Source organism: Schistocerca serialis, chromosome 12 (genome assembly GCF_023864345.2).
Source record: "Schistocerca serialis cubense isolate TAMUIC-IGC-003099 chromosome 12, iqSchSeri2.2, whole genome shotgun sequence".
Classification (NCBI taxonomy): domain Eukaryota; kingdom Metazoa; phylum Arthropoda; class Insecta; order Orthoptera; family Acrididae; genus Schistocerca; species Schistocerca serialis.
The window spans coordinates 79,915,052-79,941,798 of NC_064649.1; the positions used below are offsets into that span (position 1 = coordinate 79,915,052).

The 26,747-nt window shown below is 43.0% G+C and overlaps 1 protein-coding gene across 1 annotated transcript in view; it reads left to right on the plus strand.

Annotated features, from left to right (window-relative positions):
* The window catches only part of LOC126428353 (probable cytochrome P450 304a1), a 124,983-nt gene that overhangs the window by 39,990 nt on the left and 58,246 nt on the right, over positions 1–26,747 (plus strand). The window contains exons 2-3 of the mRNA XM_050090284.1: positions 9,046–9,294; positions 26,043–26,206. Coding sequence (XP_049946241.1) covers positions 9,046–9,294; positions 26,043–26,206 — 413 coding nt within the window. The remainder of the gene's footprint in view (positions 1–9,045; positions 9,295–26,042; positions 26,207–26,747) is intronic.

Consider the following 26,747-nt stretch of genomic DNA (forward strand, 5'->3'; position numbering starts at 1 on the left):
TCAGAAGAGCACGTTCAAACAGATCTCGGCTGTCTGAATTTGTTTAGGCAGAAAGAAGGCTTTCTTGACCAGATGACACTGCTCCTGGTAAACTTTTCGGGATAAAGGTTTGTGGTCCACGAAACTCTTCTGTTCCTAATGTTTCGTCCAGAACTGCACTAGACTTCTTCAGAGGCGTTGCTCCTATGCTGAGTCTTGCGGACTGTCGGTAAGAGTCAACACCTCTGAAAATGTCAAGTGCAGTTCTGGACGAAACGTCAGGAAAAGATGAGTTTCGTGCGCCACGACCTTATACCCCACAAGGCTTGTGTAGGCTCTTGTTTGGATGTATCGGAATTCTAACTCTGTAATCCTTGTGCTTATATTCGATCACGATATTTGTTGTTGGCAATATTCACTTGTTCCGTGTAAACTGCAATATTCGTTCAGTGAACACCAGATGGAATGACAACTTACACTTAGATCACACTTCCTTAATCATGCTCCAGAAAGGTGAACACTAACTAGCAGCTTTCATTTTCAAGAGTCCTACAGCAGACACGAAGAAAGTAGTGTGTTCAACCCCAAGTAATTAAATCTAAGTCGAAAGGTTTTTTGGTGGCACACTTCTATACTCCAGCAGTAGTTGCAGAGATGGGTCGTTAGCGAACTAACGGGTCCGAAGGAACAATTCATAAAGATGAACAGAACGAGCGATGAACGAATTCTAAGGAACGGTCTTCCATAGTTCACTTCGGCTGCGGCTTTCTACTTATAGTTCCCGGGAACGGGAATGGTCGGTCTCGTTCCAGCCTCGGTCCTGTTCCCATCTCTCTCGGTCTCGCTCGGCCGGACTCGTCCTTCTTCGCGTGGCCATTCGTAGTTCCACTGCCGACTGTTCATAGTTCAGCATAGAGTTGTTCGATTCGTCCGCTGCGCACGCCCATTCTAGATCTGTTTCGGACCTTTTTTGAACTTTGAACTTCTGGTTCTTTTCGTATTCTATTCAGCGTCGATGACAGGTAATTAAAATGTATTTTATAATTACGTAAATTACATAAAATTATGTGGAATGTAATGCATACATCTTTTTATGTTACAAAACGGGATATCGGCTTACTTCACTATTTCGATAAACAGCAGAAGAAATACTTGTAAAAAGGCAAGATTTTTTTGCTATTACACATGCAAAGGAAGTCGGCACGACACACACGAGTGACAATTTTCCGAATTTTTTGATCCAAGGTAAAGGAGCATGTTCATTGTTATGTAAGGGAGACCGACTTATAACCGAATGAAGCCCGCGCTCCACAATCGAGTTTATAGTGTCACATTTTGCAAAGAGAATATGATAACTCCTACGATATTACACTCCTGGAAATGGAAAAAAGAACACATTGACACCGGTGTGTCAGACCCACCATACTTGCTCCGGACACTGCGAGAGGGCTGTACAAGCAATGATCACACGCACGGCACAGCGGACACACCAGGAACCGCGGTGTTGGCCGTCGAATGGCGCTAGCTGCGCAGCATTTGTGCACCGCCGCCGTCAGTGTCAGCCAGTTTGCCGTGGCATACGGAGCTCCATCGCAGTCTTTAACACTGGTAGCATGCCGCGACAGCGTGGACGTGAACCGTATGTGCAGCTGACGGACTTTGAGCGAGGGCGTATAGTGGGCATGCGGGAGGCCGGGTGGACGTACCGCCCAATTGCTCAACACGTGGGGCGTGAGGTCTCCACAGTACATTGATGTTGTCGCCAGTGGTCGGCGGAAGGTGCACGTGCCCGTCGACCTGGGACCGGACCGCAGCGACGCACGGATGCACGCCAAGACCGTAGGATCCTACGCAGTGCCGTAGGGGACCGCACCGCCACTTCCCAGCAAATTAGGGACACTGTTGCTCCTGGGGTATCGGCGAGGACCATTCGCAACCGTCTCCATGAAGCTGGGCTACGGTCCCGCACACCGTTAGGCCGTCTTCCGCTCACGCCCCAACATCGTGCAGCCCGCCTCCAGTGGTGTCGCGACAGGCGTGAATGGAGGGACGAATGGAGACGTGTCGTCTTCAGCGATGAGAGTCGCGTCTGCCTTGGTGCCAATGATGGTCGTATGCGTGTTTGGCGCCGTGCACGTGAGCGCCACAATCAGGACTGCATACGACCGAGGCACACAGGGCCAACACCCGGCATCATGGTGTGGGGAGCGATCTCCTACACTGGCCGTACACCACTGGTGATCGTCGAGGGGACACTGAATAGTGCACGGTACATCCAAACCGTCATCGAACCCATCGTTCTACCATTCCTAGACCGGCAAGGGAACTTGCTGTTCCAACAGGACAATGCACGTCCGCATGTATCCCGTGCCACCCAACGTGCTCTAGAAGGTGTAAGTCAACTACCCTGGCCAGCAAGATCTCCGGATCTGTCCCCCATTGAGCATGTTTGGGACTGGATGAAGTGTCGTCTCACGCAGTCTGCACGTCCAGCACGAACGCTGGTCCAACTGAGGCGCCAGGTGGAAATGGCATGGCAAGCCGTTCCACAGGACTACATCCAGCATCTCTACGATCGTCTCCATGGGAGAATAGCAGCCTGCATTGCTGCGAAAGGTGGATATACACTGTACTAGTGCCGACATTGTGCATGCTCTGTTGCCTGTGTCTATGTGCCTGTGGTTCTGTCAGTGTGATCATGTGATGTATCTGACCCCAGGAATGTGTCAATAAAGTTTCCCCTTCCTGGGACAATGAATTCACGGTGTTCTTATTTCAATTTCCAGGAGTGTATTTCAGTGGCACAGGGTGGCGCACGAGAAAGCGGCCCCGAGTACTAGACTGGTCATTGTCGCCCAGCAGTCGTCATCTGTTGTTTTGCAGTTGTTGATAGCACTAGCTTATTTGTTATTTATTCACTGCCTAATTATTATTCTGCTCGTAGCGGTCAACAAATCGTGCGTAATTGGCGGGCAGTCTGTACTCGGGGCCGGTTTTTCGTGTGCTACCCAATATTATTTCACTGCGATCAGCCACATAACGCTACAGTTGGCTAAACGAGAGGTTTTGCAGAATCACGAAAATTACAAGTGTGTGGGAATTCTGTTATGAATAAAAACTCTGTACTCCAGGGGGGAGGCAAGTGCCCCCTCTTGGCGCCTTCCATCTTCAGTCACCTATACTACTAATTTTCAGTTTTCATAACAACCATATACCAAGCACAAATGATCGGTGAAAGAGTAAAAATGAACGGTTCCCAAAAAAGAGCGATCGCCAGTGAATTAGTTCCCGAGGATGAACGAGTCTGCCCATCTCTAAGTAGTTGGTGACTCTTATGTACTGCATTATGGTTATCGTCATTATCAGAAGGACGTGGGTTCGATTCCCAGTAACACCTCAGATTCTTCTGAAATAGGAAGCTCTGGAACTGGGTCCACAAAACCTCGGGTCGCCAAATGAGGAGTAGCTGGAATAAAGAAGTGTTTTTTTTTATCTTAGTTACTTGAATAACTCAGTATATAGTTTTTGATGTTGCTGAGCAATAGTCATACAATAATTTTTAAATGAACACACCGCCATTTGACTGTATTTTCTTCACTTACAACTTCCGGGCTGATAGGCCGTGGCCGATGTATAAAACTCTCTCCTGACGTTTCGTATCCGACTGTGGGAGACATGCACTGAGGTAAATTGGCGAACTGCAAAGAGAACTCGAGGAAGCGCTGATTATATAGTCAGTTCTCTCTGCAGTTCGCCGCTTACCTCGGAAGATGTCTCCCGCAGTTGGAGGCGAAACTTTAGGGGAGAGTTTTATACGTCGACCACAGCCCGTCAGCAAAGAAGTTTTAAGTGAAGACAATATCGGCCGTGAAAGCCTACATTGTATGACTTGACTGTATTGTTGTTTATTTAATTACGACCCAGGTTTTAGCCTTTTATGGCATTTTCAGGTGATTCAGTTTTATTTCATTAACATCAATAATTAAATCACTGAAGACTAAGGACTCATAGATATGATGGTGTGCCTAGCAGAATATGAAAGTACTATGTTGCACAAGATAGCCCTGTACTTAGCCATAGTTGTTATTTTTCCTTTAAGAATGGTCAGTTTCCTGAACGAATAAAGTACTCAGTAGTAAAGCCGCTTTATAAAAAGAGAGAAAGAGGTAATGTAAACAATTTTAGATCTATTTCCATGCCATCAGTGTTTGCTAAAGTTATTGAAAAGGCTGTGTATGTAAGGATAATTGATCATTTTATATCACATAATTTGCTATCAAATGTACAGTTCGGCTTTAGAAGTCGTTTAACAACTGAAAATGCTGCATTCTCCTTTCTCTGTAAGGTACTGGATGGATTAAACAAAAGGTTTCGAACGCTAGGCGTATTTTTTTATTTAACTAAGGCGTTTGATTTTGTTGATCACAAAATATTGCTGCAGAAGTAGGACCATTACGGAATACAGGGAGCAGCTCACAACTGGTTCACCTCTCACAGCAGCAAAAGGTCATTATTCGCAATGGTGATAACGGCTGTGATGTGGGGTCTGAGTGGGGTACTGTCAAGTGTTAGGTGCCCCAGGGATCAGTGTTGGGGCCACTCCTGTTCTTTATTTATAAAAATGACATGCCCTGTAGTATTATGCGTAACTCTAAAATGTTTCTGTTTGCTGATGAAACTAGCTTGGTAGTAAAGGTGTTGTGTGCAACATTGGCACTTTCAAATAGTGCAGTCCATAGGTTGTAGAAAACAAACTAAAGCTAAATCATTGTAAGAGTTTTTAACAGTTTCTAACACACAATTCAACAAAACCCGACATTTGAATTTCACAGGATGGGCATGTGATTAGTGAAACTGAACAGTTGAAATTTCTAGGTGATAGATAGTAAACTGTCGTGGAAAGCCCACATTCAGGACCTTGTCCAAAGGCTTAATGCTGCCATTTTTACTATTTGAACGATATCAGAAGTGAGTGATCGTTCGACACAAAAATTAGTCTATTTTGGTTATTTTCATTCGCTTATGTCGTATGGTATTATATTTAGGGGTTACTCTTCCCATTCTGAAATGATATTTTTGTCTCAGAAATGGGCAGTTCGGGCAATAAGTGGTATGTTTTCCAACCTCTTGTCGACACCTGTTCATTAGTCTAGGTATTTGGCATTGGTCTCTCAATATATATATATCCTTTACTGTCGTTTATTCCCAACAATTAGCAGCTTTCACTCAGTTAATACTCAGCAGTAATCCAATCCGCATTTGGATCGCATTTCCTTAACTCTTGTGCTGAAAAATGTGCAGTATACTGCTGCATCCATTTTCAATAAACTAGCACAAGAATTCAAAAATCTTAGCAGTAATCACGCGCTTTCAAATTGAAACTGAAGAGTTTCTTCATGGGTCACTCCTTCTATTCTGTTGAGGAGTTCTTTGAAAAATTAAGCTGATTCTTATGATATATTGTTGATTGCGTATACTTAAAATTATGGCTTCACTTTTTTTGGGTTTATGAACATTTTATTTTATCTGTTATTACTTTTATATTTTAATTTTATGTACTGACACGTTCCGTGACCTTGGAGATGCGGTTCTCAGTTTCGTCCTACGGAACTAAACGTGTAAATAAACAAAAATATATTGTAGGACATCAAGCTCAAAATTGACCATAAATGAAGAAATATGGGGAGCGAATATTTTTCTTAATTGGCATAAAAGGCCGAAACCTGGGTAGAATTAAATAAACAATAATACAGTCAAACCGCGGTTTGTTCATTTAAAATCAGTGGGTAGCACACTGGACTCGCATTCGGGAGGACGACGGTTCAATCCCGCGTCCGGCCATCCTGATTTAGGTTTTCCGTGATTTCCCTAGATCACATCAGGCAAATGCCGGGATGGTTCCTTCGAAAGGGCACGGCCGACTTCCTTCCCCATCCTTCCCTAATCCAAGCTTGTGCTCCGTCTCTAATGACTTAGTTGTCGACGGGACGTTAAACACTAATCTCCTCCTCCTTCATTTAAAAACTCAGTATATGATGAAGTTTCACATATTAAGCATGTTGCAAAACATTCTATGCTTTGTGTGCTATCATTTGTCAAAACTTCGTGTCAAAATCTCAGAACGTTTATGGGTGTTCGAATATTTGATACTGGCTTTATCACTGGCGTGCACAATCGGAAAATTAGTTTGTTACATAAAATCAATTTTGTCGAGATTGGTGACAGAGACCTCCTCCAAACTCTAAAGAAAAATTCAATCTTTCTTTCTTTATTTCGCTTACGCCATAGTCCCGCAGCGATCGCAGGGTCGGCGTGATTACAACAGATTTGGCAATGTTAGTGTTAGGGTTGGCCGGATGCCCTTCCTGCCGCCACCCTGTACCCCCTCCCCCCCCCCCCAGGACAGAAGCAGTGTACCTCAACCGTCCGTGTCTAATGTAAGCCGGCCGCGGTGGTCTCGCGGTTCTAGGCACGCAGCCCGGAACCGCGTGACTGCTACGGTCGCAGGTTCGAATCCTGCCTCGGGCATGGATGTGTGTGATGTCCTTCGGTTAGTTAGGTTTAAGTAGTTCTAAGTTCTAGGGGACTGATGACCACAGCTGTTAAGTTCCATAGTGCTCAGAGCCATTTGAACCATTTTGTCTAGTGTAAATCGTGAAATAGTGCAGATGTATGTCAAATGTCTGTGACGCGTGTAACCATGGCGGAACGTGGGGACCAGCCCAATATTCACCTAGTGGGATGTGGAAAACCGCCTAAAAACCACATCCAGGCTGTCGTCATTAATCCGTCGCGCGGATTCGATCCGGGGCCGGCGCGCCTGCCCGAGTCCAGGAAGCAGTGCGTTAGCGCGCTCGGCTACCCTGGCGGGTTCTAAAGAAAAATTCAATATATTAGCTAACTTTCAAATGCAGCAACTTATGATGTAATATACACCAAACGTAAAATTATAACTATCCACATTTTTTATTGCGAACTTTGAAATTTCGCGCAGTGTCTTAGTTAACTGCAGAATACCACAATAAGTATGATCATTAGCGAGACGATGGACACTTCACCAGGAAGCTGACATATAAAGCTACAAGCAGCGCAAAAATTAGATTTTTTTTACCGAATAGTTTCTGTAAAATCTTCTGAGAAATACTGCGCGTGACGTTCTACTCGTAATGGTATTGCTGCATCTTAACTAGCAAGCTAATCAGCATTGTATCTGTCCAACAATAGGCGCGCATAGCAGCTCCAAACAGTGTGGCGAAATGGTACGCAGATTACCGTCTTCCTCTGTGTTCTTACGCTAAGCCATGAGCGCTGATTACGTTTATTAATTTTTTACTTTCTTTTGTTTATGAATTTTCAGTCAGCATTCTGCAAACCGTACTAACTCTTTCCATGACCAAATAGCTTTGGATTGGATGTTCTCATGGAGCCTCATAAATAAATGAATTTAAGGACATATTAGTTCAACAATCTGTTAATTGAGCTGATCCATATAATTACAATACACTGTACTGAATAACTAACTCTCGCGGACAATGTGGGTACCAGCTACTATTAAGGGAACCACACACTGCCTATCTAACCCATGTTAATTTAGGCAAGGATTCGACCCATTTCTGAAAAAACTATTTGATGCAGGACCTTAATATTTTTACTGTATGTTACATGATGCTAATAGAGTCAACTGTACTAAAATCTATTTTATCCACTTTATAGTTTTTAAGAAATTTTTTTTAAATTTATTAACAAAAAATATTAAGTTTTTTACGCAGAAAATATTTTTTTTGGAAACTTCCTAATGGGGCTATATTAATGAATGTAGTCCCAGAGGTGGCTTTTTATGTTACGCAGAGTCTCTGAAAATTTCATTCATTTATCTATGATAGTTTCTGATATAATGGGGCATATGTACCGAAAATTTTAGTTTGGAAATTGACTTTAAAGAAAAAACTTTTGAAATTTGTTACTTACAGTTAATTAAAACAGTCCTGTTGCATATGATGGCCGTTCTTTAGCCTCTAGCAAGTCTTCCAGCTTCTTCTTCACCTTCCTGGGTGTTTGTCTTGCTTTCTTGGCCATATTAGATGCAGACCTGTCTGCATCGACTATCCTCGTTTTATCGCAATGTTGCAGCCCATTGATCATATTTTCACCAGCATTAATTCCCAGCTTTTTCAGTACCCAACACTTTCCAATATTACCAAAATTGAATGTAATAACAGCATCATGAACTCCTAGTTTCATTGTATGCATGCCTACAAATATAGTGTTAGGAAGGCGGTTCCAAATTATGCTGTTGAAACATTCATTTGGGTTCTGTGTCTGCCCATGCAGACAATTCCTTAGAAGGTCAAGATGAGCCAAATTTCTGAAAATAGGTTTAATTGCTGTAATAACAGCAACAGGAAGAGAATGCTGGTGAGAATAAAATTCTCCAGTTGCCTGAGCCCTATTGTATTTGCACCACGAATTTTCTCCTGATGGACACAATCCATGACATGGCTTCTCATCAGCAGAGGACTTATGGAAGAATATGGCCCAAACATCTCTCTTCACTGCCTCCAGATTTTCTTTATTTCTCCTAATTGTCTGCCCATAGTATACCTGCAAGTTTTCTATAACAATTGCTCAGACTCACACGTGAACAAAACTAACCGCGTGTTTGAAAGCGTGTTGTTTACAAACAGCAGTAACAAAAGAATACCGACAGTTGCATTTCAAGAATAGCCAACACACTCGGGAGTAAAAAAGAAAAAATCCCTAACGTGCAATGTAGAGGATATAAAGATCTAAAATATATGCAGAAAAGTGGGTGACAGAAGTCAAGGCACATCAGCACACGTGGTAGGAAAATTATGTTTAAATGCTCGAAAAAAATTTTTTCCAGCAAATTCCTTTTCAGAGTACTTAAATAAAACCTTAATCTATCGAAATGTGATGAAAACCGAAAATCGATTTTTTTCGACCTGAACCACGGTGTGGTCCCCTTAAGGCCTGTGAGCTGTGTTGGAGGCCTTTGGACGATTTACTAAGACGGGAGTGCGTTGCAATGCTTACCTTCTGTTCCAGGGCCGCCCCCGATGCCGATATGGGGCAACTACGTGCAGATGCTGCTGGTCAACTACAAGCACCCGTACAAGGTGCTGGACCTGATGACGCGCTTCTACAAGAGCAAAGTGATCGGCTTCTTCCTTGGGGAATCGCCTACCATCGTGGCCTGTGACTACCAGTCGGTGAAGGAGGCGCTCAACAACCCACACCTGCAGGGGCGCCCTGTCAACATCGCTCTCAAGCACCGCATGTTCAACAAGGAGCTCGGTAATCACAGGCTCATATTCCCTCTCTTCCTGCTGAATGCAAAACTTCTCATTCATCACGTTCTGTAAATCCCATCGAGAAGAAGAATCTCCACGGATAGGTAACAAGTCGAGGCACACAGGGTGATTGTAATTAAACTTTCAAAACTATGTAGAAATAGCACCACTGTTTAGAATGAGTTCAAAAATAGTTCAAATGGCTCTGAGCACTATGGGACTTAACTTCTGAGTTCATCAGTCCCCTAGAACTTAGAACTACTTAAACCTAACTAACCTAAGGACATCACACACATCCATGCCTGAGGCAGGATAACCGTAGCAGTCCCGCGGTTCCAGACTGTAGCGCCTAGAACCGCTGGGCCACTCCGGCCGGCTCAGAAAGAGTCAAATTGCATTGAGAACTAAGACATTATTCTATCAAACAGGTCATTGGAAATAAGAAGTAAGCCGCGCGGAGTGGCCGCGCGGTTTGAGACGTCATGTCACGGACTACGCGACCGCTTCTGTCGGAGGTTCGAGTCCTCCCTCGGGCATGGGTTGGTTGGTTGGTTTTGGGGAAGGAGACCAGACAGCGAGGTCATCGGTCTCATCGGATTAGGGAAGGACTGTGAAGGAAGTCGGCCGTGCCCTTTCAAAGGAACCATCCCGGCATTTGCCTGGAGCGATTTAGGGAAATCACGGAAAACCTAAATCAGGATGGCCGGATGCGGGATTGAACCGTCGTCCTCCCGAATGCGAGTCCAGTGTCTAACCACTGCGCCACCTCGCTCGGTTCGGGCATGGGTGTGTGTGTTGTTCTTACAAGGGAACCTCCCCATCGCACCCCCCTCAGATTTAGTTATAAGTTGGCACAGTGGATAGGCCTTGAAAAACTGAACACAGACCAATTGAGAAAACAGGAAGAAGTTGTGTGGAACTGTGAAAAAATAAGCAAAATATACAAACTGAGTAGTTCGTGGGAAGATGGGCAACATCTAGGAGACTGGAAGCGCAAGAGCGCTGTGGTCTCGTGGTAACGTGAGTAAGTGTGGAACGACAGGTCCTGGGTTCAAATCTCCCATCGAGAGAAAATTTTAATTTTTTATTTTCAATGTATGTGACAAACTCTTATGTTTTCATCACTTTTGTTGGAGTGATTATCACATCCACAAGAAAATCTAAATCGGGCATGGTAGAAGATTATCTTTTCACCCATTCGCCAAGTGTACAAGCTAGGTGAGTCGACAACATATTCCTGTCATGTGACGCACATGCCGTCACCAGTTTCGTATAGAATATATCAGATGTGTTTTCCTGTGGAGGAATCGGTTGACCTATGACCTTGCGATCAAATGTTTTCGGTTCCCATTGGAGAGGCACGTCCTTTCGTCTACTAATCGCACGGTTTTGCGGTGCGCTCGCAGAACACAGACACTAAACTTATTACAGTGAACAGAGACGTCAATGAACGAACACACAGATAATAACTATGCAAAAATAAAGTAAAATTTTCATTCGAAGGAAGATTTGAACCAAGGACCTCTCGTTCCGCAGCTGCTCACCCTATCACGGGACCACGGCGCTGCTGAGCTCACATAGTCCATGATGTTGTTTATGTAACCCATGGACTACTCAGTTTGTATATTTTGCTTATTTTTTCACAGTTCCACATAACTTCTTCCTGTTTTCTCAATTGATCTGTGTTCAGTTTTTCAAGGCCTATCCACTGTGGCAACTTGTAACTAAATCTGAGGGGGGTGCGATGGGGAGGTTCCCTTGTTAGCATAAGTTAGTTTAAGTAGTGTGTAAGTCTAGGGACCGATGACCTAAGCAGTTTGGTCCCTTAGGAATTAACACACATTTGAACAAATAAGCGGTAACAATTGCCTCACTGAATCATTAGTTGGTAGTTTAATAAAAACACCCACAATAACTAAATATCAATTATCTTTCGTCATTTTAAAAATGAAAGGGTCCAACGAAAATCCATTGTTGACAATGGTGGAGAGAGTGGAGGAGGGGGAGGGGTGGGGCGTACTAGCTAACATCTGATTGCACTGGAGCGTACTGATCTCAGAAAGATCGGGAAGCACTGCCTTAGTGTGACTGAACAATGTATGTTTGCAAATGTGGTGTACGTTTTTCCACTTTTCAGTGCATTAGGTGTTCAGAGTATATTATTCTAAAATTTACGTTTCTCTTTCACACTTATGCTGAATGACAGTCATTGAAGATCAACTGACATATGTCTGTTTTGCTGAATTGGTTTCAAATCATGCAGTGTGTTTGTAATCTTGCTTTTCAGTGTCATCAGTAATCACCTCGAGTATGTAATAGAATGTTCCTCGCCTCATCTCGTATGTTCGTGAAACTTGTCTAGTTATTCCAAGAACTGAGTGTAAAGTAATCGCCGCAGTCTTTTAGAGACAGATGTAGCTCATTCACAAGCATCTGACGTCTTCTTAATAGCAAACGCCCAGTGCAGCACTTGTCTCCAAGCACAGAGGGTCGTGTCATCCATCCCGCCCAAGGAGGTTAAAATACAACCTCCTACATTGAATAGATCCTCCAAAAAATTGACGAAGAAGGTCGGATGCATTGTGTTCATCTGTCGGCCCATATAGTCAGGCAACCTCTCACAACGGCCTTTGGCAACTGTTAGGGTGCCACTGTGAACGTAGCTTAAGCAGTATGTTGAAATACTACGCATACTATGTTTCTATGATTTGCTTGCCTTTTGTTGATGTACGGAGTGATTATAATTGAAGTTAAACTTTGAGGGACACAATCAAAGGCTTTAGCAATGTCACAGAATATACTAACAGGATAATTTTTCTGGTAGCACTTCATTTGTGAGGCATTGTTTTGTTTTCTTTGTACACAATCCTTAGAAGAGCCAAACTGGCAGGTGGTTAACAAGTTGTGCTCAGTTAAATGAATCAGTTGCCCATCATCACAGCACACTACTGAATAGTCTACAATGATTGAAATCTATACTGCTGTATAAAGATAGCTAATATCTGACTTTGTTACCGAAAAACTCTGTCATTTCTTGACCGATTTACTTCAGATATTTACATGTTACTCTAATAAAAATGCGGGCGCACACAGACTTTACACTTTTTAATTATACAGGTTTGTCCATTGATAATGACCGGGCCAAATATCTCACGAAATAAGCATCAAAGAACGAAACTCGTCTAGCTTGGAGGGGGAAACCAGATCGCGCTATGGTTGCCCCGCTAGATGGCGCTGCCATAGGCCAAACGGATATCAACTGCGTTTTTAAAATAGGAACCCCATTTTTATTACATATTCGTTTAGCACGTAAAGAAATATGAACGTTTTAGTTGGACCACTTTTTTCGCTTTCTGATAGATGGCGCTGTAATAGTCACAAACGTATAGGTGCCTGTTATCACGTAACATCCCGCCAGTGTGGGCGGTATTTGCTTCGTGATACATTACCCGTGTTAAAATAGACCGTTTACCAACTGCGGATGTCGTGTTGATGTATGCCTATTGTGATCAAAATGCCCAACGGGCGTGTGCTATGTATGTTGCTCGGTATCCTGGACGACATCATCCAAGTGTCCGGACCTTTCGCCGGATAGCTATGTTATTTAAGGAAACAGGAAGTGTTCAGCCACATGTGAAACGTCAACCACGACCTGCAACAAATGATGATGCCCAAGTAGGTGTTTTAGCTGCTGTCGCGGCTAATCCGCACATCAGTAGCAGACAAACTGCGCGAGAATGGGGAGTCTCAAAAACGCCAGTGCTGAGAATGCTACATCAACATCGATTGTATCCGTACCATATTTCTATGCACCAGGAATTGCTTGGCGACGACTTTGAACGTCCACATGAGAAATTACGGAGCGTCATTCACCAATAACGGTAACGTTAACCGGCATAATATGCACTATTGGGCAACGGAACATCCACGATGACTGCGAAAAGAGGAACATCAGCGACCTTGGCGGGTTAATGTACGATGCGGCATTATGGGAGGAAGGATAATTGGCCCCCATTTTATCGATGGCAATCTAAATGGTGCAATGTATGCTGATTTCCTACGCAATGTTCTACCAATGTTACTACAAGATGTTTCATTGCACGACAGAATGGCGATGTACTTCCAACATGATGGATGTCCGGCACATAGCTCGCGTGCGGTTGAAGCGGTATTGAATAGCCTATTTCATGACAGGTGGATTGGTCGTCGAATCACCATACCATGTCCCGCATGTTCACCGGATCTGACGTCCCCGGATTACTTTCTGTGGGGAAAGTTGAAGGATATTTGCTATCGTGATCCGCCAGACAACATGTGACAGCGCATTGTCAATGCATGTGCGAACATTACGGAAGGCGAACTACTCGCTGTTGAGAGGAACGTCGTTACACGTATTGCCAAATGCTTTGAGGTTGACCGACATCATTTTGAGCATTTATTGCATTAATGTGGTATTTAAAGGTAATCACGCTGTAACAACATTCGTTCTCAGAAATGATAAGTTCACAAAGGTTCATGTGTCACATTGGAACAACTGAAACAAAATTTCCAAACGTACCTACGTTCTGTATTTTAATTTGAAAAACCTACCTGTTACCAACTGTTCGTCTAAAATTGTGAGCCATATGGATGTGACTGTTACAGCGCCATCTATCACAAACCGAAAAAAGTGGTCCAACTAAAACATTCGTATTTCCTTACGTACTACACGAATATGTAATAAAAATGGGGTTCCTATTTTAAAAAAAACCCAGTTAATATCCTTTTGACCTATGGCAGCGCCATATATATATATATATATATATATATATGGGAAGGTTTATAGAAAAAATCCCGGTAAGTTCTTGAGCGATTTACTTCAAATTTTATAGAATACTCTAGCAAACGTTCGAATGGGCATAGACTATATATTTTTAAATATATATCCTATGTAAGTATAAATATATTGTATAAACGGGAAAGGTTGTTAGCAAAAATCTCGAAAAGTTCTTGTCCAGTTTACTTCAAAATTTTTGCACAGTACTGTGATAAAAATTCGGATGTACATAGAAAACTCTTCTATGTATAGGGTGATTCACGAAGATATGCAAATAATTTTGTAAGTTATTCTACAAGTAAAACTAAAGAAAAAAGTTCATATAAACATATGTCCGCAAATGTTTGGTTACGGAGTTACGGCTAATAAAAGATTCTGCCTGAAATTTAGCAACTTCGCTAATATGAAGCCATCGCAAAACTGTACGACGTTAAAAGTAAAGCACGATTTCCATTTCCGTGCGGCTCCCCCCGTCGGAGGTTCGAGTCCTCCCTTGGGCATGTGTGTGTTTGTGTTGTCCTTAGCCCGCATCTCGTGGTCGTGCGGTAGCGTTCTCGCTTCCCACGCCCGGGTTCCCGGGTTCGATTCCCGGCGGGGTCAGGTATTTTCTCTGCCTCGTGATGGCTGGGTGTTGTGTGATGTCCTTAGGTTAGTTAGGTTTAAGTAGTTCTAAGTTCTAGGGGACTGATGACCATAGCTGTTAAGTCCCATAGTACTCAGAGCCATTTGAACCATTTTTGTTGTCCTTAGTGTAAGCTAGTTTAAGTTAGATTAAGTAGTGCGCAAGCTTAGACAACGATGACCTCAGCAGTTTGGTCCCATAAGACCTAACCACGATTCCCATTTTTTTGCTCTTATTGGTCTGGTGAATCTAATAAAACATGTCCCAGACGTGTATCTGCAGTAGTTTTCCAGAACATCCAGAGAAGTAAAGATTATTATACAAGTAAATTAGTTTACTTTCCATTAAGAATGTAGAAACGTTTATGCCATTGTTTGTACCCGTTAGTGAGTCGTTTCAGTCGTTTCCTAACCTTGAAACGAGTTAGTTTTATGTATTGTTCACTGAAAGAACATAATACGAGAGTGAGTCAAATGAAACGGCGATTGTAATACCAAATCGAAATTTCGCGCCGTTATCCTATAAGTTGGTAAGCATGCTACAAAGAGCGGGCAGAATGGCCTGTAGGTGGCAGCATAGTGCAGATGCACACATACCGTCGCAGTATCAGTATAAAGATGGCCGCCCCAATTGAGACTTGCACCAGGGAAGAACAGCGCTCTGTTATTCGGTTTTTGCGTAGTGAAGGTGTGAAACCTATTGAAATTCATCGACGAATGAAGCTTCAGTACGGTGATGCATGTTTGTCACAGCAGCAAGTCTACGAATAGAGTAGGAAGTTCGCAAATGGTGTGACTTCAGTGGAAGATGCTCCTCGTCCAGGTCAGGCACAACGAGTTGTGACTCCACAGAACATTGCAGCAGTTGAAGCCATAGTGAAGGAAAACCGCCGAGTGACACTGACTGACACTGCAGCATGTTTACAGATTAGTCATGAGTCATCATATTGTGCATTGTGCACAATGTGCTCCAGTTTCACAAAGTGTCTGCAAGATGGGTGCCACGGCAGCTGATTCCTGAAATGAGAGAACGACATGTTGATGCTTCTGAAGAACTTCTTCGGCACTTTGAACGAGAAGGTAATGGCTTCCTTGCAAGAATCGTTACTGGGGACGAAACCTGGGTTCACTTCCACCAACCAGGAACGAAGAGAGCAAGCAAGGAATGGTGTCATTCCTCATCACCAAAACCAAAGAGGTTTGGAACCGAACCATCAGCAGGGAAGGCTATGCTGACTCTCTTTTGGGACGAAAAAGCCGTCATTTTGGAGCAACACATGCTTAGAGGGACCACTGCCACCAGTGCATCATACACAGATCTCCTAAAAAAATCATCTTCGGCCTGCAATCAAATCAATGCGACGTGGATTGCTGTCAGCAGATGTCCTTTTGCAACAAGACAATGCAAGGCCCCACACTGCCCGTACAACAGTTGCAACAATCACATACCTTCATTTGGAGTGTCTTCCGCTCCCACCGTACTCAACAGATCTTGCCCCAAGTGGTTTCCATATGTTTGGACCACTCAAAGATGTTGTAGGTGGCAGAAGAGCCAACACCTTGTTACTAGAGGAGGCCGAAATGCACGCGTTTTAGCTCACGCAGGCTGGCGTGAGAAGGGAAGGACTATACTGACGTGATGTCTGGAACATGACAACGAATTAGAATTTAGAGAGCTGACGTAATGGGTTTCATACTTAACTTTAATCCATTAATGATGAACGTCGCTCTTGACGGTACATGATTCACAATATCAATATCAATAGTAACTGAATATGGCGCCTTGCTAGGTCGTAGCAAATGACGTAGCTGAAGGCTATGCTAAACTGTCGTCTCTGCAAATGAGAGCGTATGTAGACAGTGAACCATCGCTAGCAAAGTCGGCTGTACAACTGGGGCGAGTGCTAGGGAGCCTCTCTAGACCTGCCGTGTGGCGGCGCTCGGTCTGCAATCACTGATAGTGGCGACACGCGGGTCCGACGTATACTAACTGACCGCGGCCGATTTAAAGGCTATCACCTAGCAAGTGTGGTGTCTGGCAGTGACACCACAAAAGACGCAATGGGAGAGAAGATGAAGAGGTACGCTACGCGGTGCATGAGTGGTTGCGTGGACTACCACAAGAATTTTTTTCAAAAGGAATTTATGCACTTTGTAAGCGCTGGAGGACTTGCAATGAGCGAGGGGGGGGGGAGGGGGGATTATGTTGAAAAGTGATACAGCTTTGTACCACATCTGGACAATAAATAATATTTAAAAAAATATTTAAGATTTTCATTTGACTCACCCTTTTAACAACGGTATATTTAAGTGAAACCACATAGTAACTGTTGTAGTTTGTAGATTATTTATGAAATTGGGATGCCTTTCAAATTTACGACAGAGGAATACGCCGATATGGTGTTTATTTATGGCAAATCTGATGGTAAAGCTACGGCTGCAGTTAGCGAATATCGCGTACGTTATCCAACCCGGAGGAGAATGCACGAACCATTAGCGGAGTATTTCGAATGTTATGGGAGACAGGTTCTCTACCTAGCGTTCATAATCAGTACGAGCGCTCGATACGTGAAGACGATGACGAGGATGTTATCCATGTTGTTCAACGTAACGTAGCCCCGATACCAGTATACGGCGTATCTCTCAACGATTAGGCATTTCACAATCTAAGGTATGGCGTACAATGAAGTACAATAATCTGTATCCTTACCATTAACAAAAAGTTCATCTACGTCCCGTAGATCCTGCCCTTAGCTTGGAATTGTACAACTGTTTAAATACTGATCGGCAGTTACAAAAATACATTTTATTTACTGATGAGGAGCAGCTTACTCGAAATGGTATAAACAATTATAAACAATTTACAAAACGAACACGTATGGTCTGAAACAAACCCACACGCAACAGAGCAACGCAACCGTCCATTTTTCCAGGACGTCTAACTGGCGAGACGTATCCACAATTCCTTGAAGAAGAAATGCCCCGCTTGCTCGGAAATGTTCCACTTGCGACGTGATTGCAAATATATTTGCAACATGACGGCGCGCCTCCACATTTCACCAACGCAGTTATTACACATAAACGAACGTTTTCCCCAGAAATGGGAGGGTCGTGGTGCGACACATCTGTGGTCAAGCTTATCACCCGATTTAACACCAATGGATATTTGTGTATGGGGGTAGATGAAAGACATAGTTCATGAGGACAAAGTCAACGCACGTGAGGTTTACTTGCATTATGAATACAATAGACGAAATTAAGAACAACCATGTGAAACTGAAATGAGCAACAAATTCTGTTCATACACGTGCAGCTAAATACATTGAACTCAGTGGAGACATTTTTAAACATTTATTGTGAATGTACTGCAAAATTGTACGTACACTCTACAACTTCCTTAACACTGAGCTTTGTTTTTTCCGGTTTAATATGAATTCACATGTATTAATTCACGTGGTATTAAAAGAAGCAGATTATGTGACACATTCATACAGTTTCAGGTTAGGTTATTACCATAATTTTTTCACAATTAAATTCTCTGCAACTTCTGTTGAAAACTTTGTGCAGTTGCCTGGAATTTTAAAAAAAAAAAAAAACAAATTGGGCCAAGTAGTCAATAAATTTTACGAAATTACGTCTTTGCTTCTCTGAATGTTCTGGAAAACTACGGCAGACACACGTCTGGGACCTGTATTATTAGAATAGCAATGTCAATAACAACAAAATAAATGGAAATTGTGCTTTACTTTAACCTCGTACAGTTTTGCGATGGCTTCATGTTAGCGAAGTTGCTAAATCTCAGTCGAAATCTTTTATTAGCCGTAACTCCGTAACTAAACATTTGCGGACCTATGTTATTATGAACTTTTTTCTTTAGTTTTGCATGTAGAATAACATGTTGAATTATTTGCGTATCTTCGTGAATCATCCTGTATATGGTATATACGTAATTATCTATAAGTTATATAAAAACATCGAAATGTTCCAGATTATATACTTCAGTTCCTTGCAAAATAATATGATAAATATCCAGAAAGCCACAGGCTGTATACTTCTAATAGATCCACACATGCAGACAAACAAATGATTACAATGTCAGAAAAATTGGATTATTTCTTCAAGAGAAAGAGTTTCACAAATTGAGCAAGTCAATAACGCATTGGTCCAACTCTGACCCTGGCGATATACTTCGTTCCTTGCAAAATAATCTAATAAATATTCAGAAAGCCACAGGCTATATACTTCTACCCCCCCCCCCCTCCACCCTCATGAACTATGGACCTTGCCGTTGGTGGGAGGCTTGCGTGCCTCAACGATACAGATAGCCGTACCATAGGTGCAACCACAACGGAGGGGTATCTGTTGAGAGGCCAGACAAATGTGTGGTTCCTGAAGAGGGGCAGCAGCCTTTTCAGTAGTTGCAGGGGCAACAGTCTGGATGATTGACTGATCTGGCCTTGTAACATTAACCAAAACAGCCTCGCTGTGCTGGTACTGCGAACGGCTGAAAGCAAGGGGAAACTACAGCCGTAATTTTTCCCAAGGGCATGCAGCTTTACTGTATGATTAAATGATGATGGCGTCCTCTTGGGTAAAATATTCCGGAGATAAAATAGTCCCCCATTCGGATCTCCGTGCCGGGACTAGTCAAGAGGATGTCGTTATCAGGAGGAAGAAAACTGGCGTTCTATGGATCGGAGCGTGGAATGTCAGATCCCTTAATCGGGCAGGTAGATTAGAAAATTTAAAAAGGGAAATGGATAGGTTAAAGTTAGATATAGTGGGAATCAGTGAAATTCGGTGGCAGGAGGAACAAGACTTTTGGTCAGGTGAATACAGGGTTATAAATACAAAATCAAATAGGGGTAGCCGGCCGCGGTGGTCTAGCGGTTCTAGGCGCTCAGTCCGGAACCGCGTGACTGCTACGGTCGCAGGTTCGAATCCTGCCTCGGGCATGGATGTGTGTGATGTCCTTAGGTTAGTTAGGTTTAAGTAGTTCTAAGTTCTAGGGGACTGATGACCACAGATGTTAAGTCCCATAGTGCTCAGAGCCATTTGAACCATTTGAAATAGGGGTAATGCAGGAGTAGCTTTAATAATGAATAGGAAAATAGGAGTGCGGGTAAGCTACTACAAACAGCATAGTGAATGGATTATTGTGGCCAAGACAGACACGAAGCCAACGCCTACTACAGTAGTACAAGTTTATATGCCAACTAGCCCTGCACATGATGAAGAAATTGATGAAATGTATGATGAGATATAAGAAATTATTCAGGTAGTGAAGGGAGAAGAAAATTTAATAGTCATGGGTGACTGGAATTCGATAGTAGGAAAAGGGAGAGAAGGAAACATAGTAGGTGAATATGGATTGGGGCTAAGAAATGAAAGAGGAAGCCGCCTGGTAGAATTTTGCACAGAGCATAACTTAATCATAGCTAACACTTGGTTCAAGAATCATGAAAGAGGGTTGTACACACGGAAGAACCCTGGAGATACTAAAAGGTATAAGATAGATTATATAATGGTAAGACAGAGATTTAGGAACCAGCTTTTAAATTGTAAGACATTTCCAAGGGCAGATGTGGACTCTGACCACAATCTATTGGTTATGAACTGCAGATTGAAACTGGAGAAACTGCAAAAAGGTGGGAATTTAAGGAGATGGGACCTGGATAAACTGAAAGAACCAGAGGTTGCACAGAGTTTCAGGGAGAGCACAAGGGAACAATTGACAGGAATGGGGGAAACAAATACAGTAGAAGAAGAATGGGTAGCTTTGAGGGATGAAGTAGTGAAGGCAGCAGAGGATCAAGTAGGTAAAAAGACGAGGTCTAGTAGCAGTCCATGCGTAACAGAAGAGGTACTGAAATTAATTGATGAAAGGAGAAAATACAAAAATGCAGTAAATGAAGCAGGCAAAAAGGAATACAAACGTCTAAAAAATGAGATCGACAGGAAGTGCAAAATGGCTAAGCAGGGATGGCTAGAGGACAAATGTCTGGATGTAGAGGCTTATCTCACTAGGGGTAAGATAGATACTGCCTACAGGAAAATTAAAGAGACCTTTGGAGAAAAGAGAGCCACTTGTACGAATATCAAGAGTTCAGACGGAAACCCAGTTCTAAGCAAAGAAGGGAAAGCAGAAAGGTGGAAGGAGTATATAGACGATCTATACAGGGGCGATGTTATTAAGGACAATATTATGGAAATGGAAGAGGATATAGATGAAGATGAAATGGGAGATACGATACTCCGCAAAGAGTTTGACAGAGCACTGAAAGGCCTGAGTCGAAACAAGGCCCCGGGAGTAGACAACATTCCATTAGAACTACTGACAGCCTTGGGAGAGCCAGTCCTGACAAAACTCTACCATCTGGTGAGCAAGATGTATGAAACAGGCGAAATACCCTCATACTTCAAGAAGAATATAATAATTCCAACCCCAAAGAAAGCAGGTGTTGACAGATGTGAAAATTACCGAACTATCAGTTTAATAAATCACAGCTGCAAAATACTGACGCGAGTTCTTTACAGACGAATGGAAAAATTGGTAGAAGCCGACCTCGGGGAAGATCAATTTGGATTCCGTAGAAATGTTGGAACACGTGAGGCAATACTGACCCTACGACTTATCTAAGAAGAAAGATTAAGGAAAGGCAGACCTACCTTTCTAGCATTTGTAGACTTAGAGAAAGCTTTTGACAATATTGACTGCAATACTCTCCTTCAATTTCTGAAGGTGGCAGGGATAAAATACAGCGAGCGAAAGGCTATTTACAATTTGTACAGAAACCAGATGGCAGTTATAAGAGCCGAGGGACATGAAAAGGAAGCAATGGTTGGGAAAGGAGTGAGACAGGGTTGTAGCCTCTCCCGGATGCTATTCAATCTGTATATTGAGCAAGCAGTAAAGGAAACAAAAGAAAAGTTCAAAGTAGGTATTAAAATCCATGGAGAAGAAATTAAAACTTTGAGGTTCGTCGATGACATTGTAATTCTGTCAGAGACAGCAAAGGACTTGGAAGAGCAGTTGAACGGAATGGACAGTGTCTTGAAAGGGGGATATAATATGAACATCAACAAAAGCAAAACAAGGATATTGGAATGCAGTCGTATTAAGTCGGGTGATGCTGAGGGAATTAGATTAGGAAATGAGACACTGAAAGTAGTAAAGGAGTTTTGCTATTTGGGGAGCAAAATAACTGATGATGGTCGAAGTAGAGAGGATATAAAATGTAGACTGGCAATGGCAAGGAAAGCGTTTCTGAAGAAGAGAAATTTGTTAACATCGAGTGTTGATTTAAGTGTCAGGAAGTCGTTTCTGAAAGTATTCATATGGAGTGTAGCCATGTATGGAAGTGAAACATGGACGATAAATAGTTTGGACAAGAAGAGAATAGAAGCTTTCGAAATGTGGTGCTACAGAAGAATGATGAAGATTAGATGGGTAGATCACATAACTAATGAGGAGGTATTGAATAGAATTGGGGAGGAGTTTGTGGAACAACTTGACTAGAAGAAGGGATCGGTTGGTAGGACATGTTCTGAGGCATCAAGGGATCACCAATTTAGTACTGGAGGGCAGCGTGGAGGGTAAAAATCGTAGAGGGAGACCAAGAGATGAATACACTAAGCAGATTCAGAAGGATGTAGGATGCAGTAGGTACTGGGAGATGAAGAAGCTTGCGCAGGATAGAGTAGCATTGAGAGCTGCATCAAACCAGTCTCAGGACTGAAGACCACAACAACAACAACAACATATACTTCTAATAGATGTACATATGCAGACAAACAAATGATTACAGTTTCAGAAAAAATGGGTGATTTCTTCAAGAAAAAGAGCTTCACAAATTGAGCAATTCAATAACGTTCGTCCAACTCTGACCCTTATGCAAGCAGTTATTCGGCTTGGCATTGATCGACAGTGTTGTTGGTTTTCCTTCTGAGGGATATCGTGCTACATTGTGTCCCGCTAGCGCATTAAATCGTCAAAATCCCGAGCAGGTTGAAGAGCTCCAGCCATAATGCTCAAAATATTGTCAGTCAGATAGACATCCACGGATCTTGATAACCAAGGTAATGTTTGGCAAGCATGAAGACAAGCAGTAGAAACTCTCACCACATGGAGGTGGGCATTTTATTGCTGGAATGTAAGCTCGGGATGGCTTACCACGAAGGGAAACAATACGGAGCATAGAATATCGTCGATGTACCGCTGTGCCGCATGTGTGCCGCGAATGACAATCAAAGGGGTCCTTCTATTAAAAGAAATGGCACCACAGACCATCACTCCTGGTTGTTGGGCCATACGGCAGGAGATAGTCAGGTTCGTATCTCACCGCTCTCTGGGAGGTCTCCACACACGTCTTCACTGCTCATCGGGGCTCAGTTCCCAGCGGGACTCATCGTTGAAGAGAACTCTCCTACAGTGAATACAATTCCAGGCCGAAGTCGTGTCTCTCTGGGAGGTCTCCACACCCATCTTCACTGCTCATCGGGGCTCAGTTCCCAGTGGGACTCATCACTGAAGAGCACTCTCCTGCAGTGAATACGATTCCAGGCCGAAGTCGCGTCTCTCTGGGAGGTCTCCACACACGCCTTCGCTGCTCATCGGGGCTCAGTTCCCAGTGGGACTCATCACTGAAGAGAACTCTCCTACAGTGAATACGATTCCAGGCCGAAGTTGGGTCTCTCTGGGAGGTCTCCACACAAGTCTTCGCTGGTCATCGGGGCTCAGTTCCCAGTGGTACTCATCGCTAAACAGAACTCTCCTATAGGGAATACGATTCCAGGTCAAAGTCATGCCTGGAAACATACCAGACAGCGGTGTGATACCAACCTGACTTTCGCTCACCATACGGCCTGACAGTCAGTAGCGATGGTCTCTCAAGTTCCATTTCTTTTCATAGCAGGACCCTTCAGTTGTCACCCGCAGTAACCATGCAGCTCAGTGGTATGTCTACGATAAACTACATCCCGTTTTGTTGCCCTTCATGGCAAGATATCCTGGGCTTACATTTCAACAAGACAATGCCCAGCTGCACATGGCAAGAGCTTGTACTTGTCGTATTCGCACTTGTCAAACAGTATCTTGACCAGCAAGATCGCCGGATCTCTCCTCAGTTGAGAATGTTTGGAGCATTATGAGCAGGGTCCTCAAGCCACCTCGGGATTTTGACGATCTAGCGCCCCAGCTGGACAGAATTTGAGACGATATCCCTCGGGAGGACATCCGGCAACTCTTTCAATCAGCGCCAAGCCGAATAACTGCTTGTTTGGGTCCAGAGGTGGATAAACGCATTACTGACTTGCTCAGTTTGTGGAACTCTTTCTCTTGAATAAGTTATCCTTTTTTTTCTGGAACTGTAATCATTTGTTTTTCAGTACATGTACATCTGCCAATTTCCATCCCATTTGGATAATTCCTTCTTTAGGGGCTGTCGTTTATTGTCTTAGAGTGTATTAATAATAAAGAGATTCATGTATGACTTTCACTGTCTCATTTACTAAACTGTTTCACTGAACATCACCTCATTTGAGTCAATTATATTTCTTCTTCTTCTTTCGTTGCACCCTCTTTGGGGTACGCTGGATCAATCATTTCTTTGCGCGTTGTTCTTTTCTTAGGGCCCAGTATTTCTTCATTCTTTCTGATCTTCTTTTCCTCTCTTCTTCTGAGATGAAGGGTTTGGATTTTATGTAGACTTGTATTGGAACCTTATGTTTTCATCTTTAGTAATTAATTTAGCTGTTCGATCAATAAGTGAATTTTCTGAAATCTTTAATTCTACTAGGTCTTTCTCAGTTTCTTTAAACCAGTTGGTTTTCGTTTTGCGGTTACGGAAAAAGTCAAAGATTTGTTTGATTAATCTGTTGGAATTCATTCTGAGAAGATGACCATAAAAATTTATTCTTCTTTTTCGCATAGTATTTGAAAGTTTTTCAATTTTCTTGTAGAGAGTTTCATTTTCGATATATGTAATCTTCTTGTCTTGAAATTTTGGTCCTATGATTTTTCTTAAAATTTTTCTTTCCTTTAGCTCAAGTTTCTCCATTTGGCCTTTGAAATTTCTGTTTAGTGTTTCTGCTGCATACAGTGCTTCTGGATTAATCACTGTCTTGTAATGTGTAATTTTGGACCACCATGAAAGCGATTTTTTGTTGTATGTACTTTTTGTTAGATGGAAGGCCAATTCAAGTTTATTTTTTCTGGATTCCATTGCTTTGCTTTCCCCAGCATTCCAACTAATCCATTCTCCGAGATATTTGAATTCTTTTACTATTTCAATCTTCTGTTCTTGAACTTTGAGGTATTTACATGAGTGCTTGATGTTTGTCAATATCTTAGTTTTTTCAAAGGAGATGTGAAGACCTATTTTAGCTGCTTGTTTCTTTAGCTCAAGGATTTGCTCCCGTGCTTCTTCCATTGTTTCAGCAAACAGGGCCATATCATCTGTAAAAGCAATGCAATTTACTTTAAGATTCTTCTTTTTGCAACCCAGTCTTATACCACTCTTAATATTTGTGTTCCATTCTCTGACTACTTTCTCAAGCGCACAATTGAATAGCAACGCTGAGGGCCCATCCCCCTGTCGCACTACCGTTTTTATTTCAACGGTTCCGATAATTCGCCCATAAATTTTACTTTCGAAAATATATTTGTAAGGGTCGCTTTTATAATATTAGTTGTTTTCTTATCCAAACCCATTTCTTCCAGGACTGACAATAGAGATTCTCTATCAATCGAATCATATGATTTTTTGAAATAAATGTAGGAGATTACGTATGTCTTTGCCCTTGATTTTTGGTATGCCATGATGTTTTTGAGGTTTAGTATTTGTTCCGAACATGATCTACCCTTTCTAAAACCTCCCTCGTATTCCCTGAGGTGCGGGTCTAATTGCTTTACTTTTGTTGCTATTCGTCTCAACTTGTTTTCAGGACACAATCGCAGTCCGTTCAAGTGACTTCCACCTCCTTTCCCGTCTCTGATCTAATTACAATGTCATAGAAATCTCAAAGTTTTAACTTCTTGTTCCTGAAATTTATTCTTTCCAAATTTCTATGTGGTTTCTGTTACTCTTTGCTCATACAGCTTGAATAACGTTGGGGTTAGAGTATGACCGTGGCTCTCTACCTTCTCGGCTACTTCTTTCTTCTCGAGCTGTTCGATTCTTGTAACTGAAATATCTTTTATGAATCGAAACCATCCGCCTAAAGTGTGCAAAGACCTTTTCTTTTTACTGAGAACGAATGTGTACCAACTAGCCCGCAGGAATCAGTCTCCACGTACGCCTGTTGTTCTTCCGCAGGCATCTTCTTCACGGAGGGTCCCCACTGGCTGGAGCAGAAGCGCTTCTCGCTGAGGAACATGCGGGACTTCGGGTTCGGCCGCCGCTCTGAGAGGCTGGAAGCGGAGATCGCGGCAGAGCTGCAAGACTTGGTGGAGCTGATCCGCGGGGGCCGCGAGGACCAGGTGCGTCTGTCTATACTGGCTGTCTGCCTGTCTAGCTGCCCAGCTACTCAGCTGGGCCCATCTGCTAGGACTCTAGTTGAAGCCCGAAGTATTTCATGTTGGACCTTAACTTTTCCCAGCGAATTGAATGTTCAAATACACTCCTGGAAATTGAAATAAGAACACCGTGAATTCATTGTCCCAGGAAGGGGAAACTTTATTGACACATTCCTGGGGTCAGATACATCACATGATCACACTGACAGAACCACAGGCACATAGACACAGGCAACAGAGCATGCACAATGTCGGCACTAGTACAGTGTATATCCACCTTTCGCAGCAATGCAGGCTGCTATTCTCCCATGGAGACGATCGTAGAGATGCTGGATGTAGTCCTGTGGAACGGCTTGCCATGCCATTTCCACCTGGCGCCTCAGTTGGACCAGCGTTCGTGCTGGACGTGCAGACCGCGTGAGACGACGCTTCATCCAGTCCCAAACATGCTCAATGGGGGATAGATCCGGAGATCTTGCTGGCCAGGGTAGTTGACGTACACCTT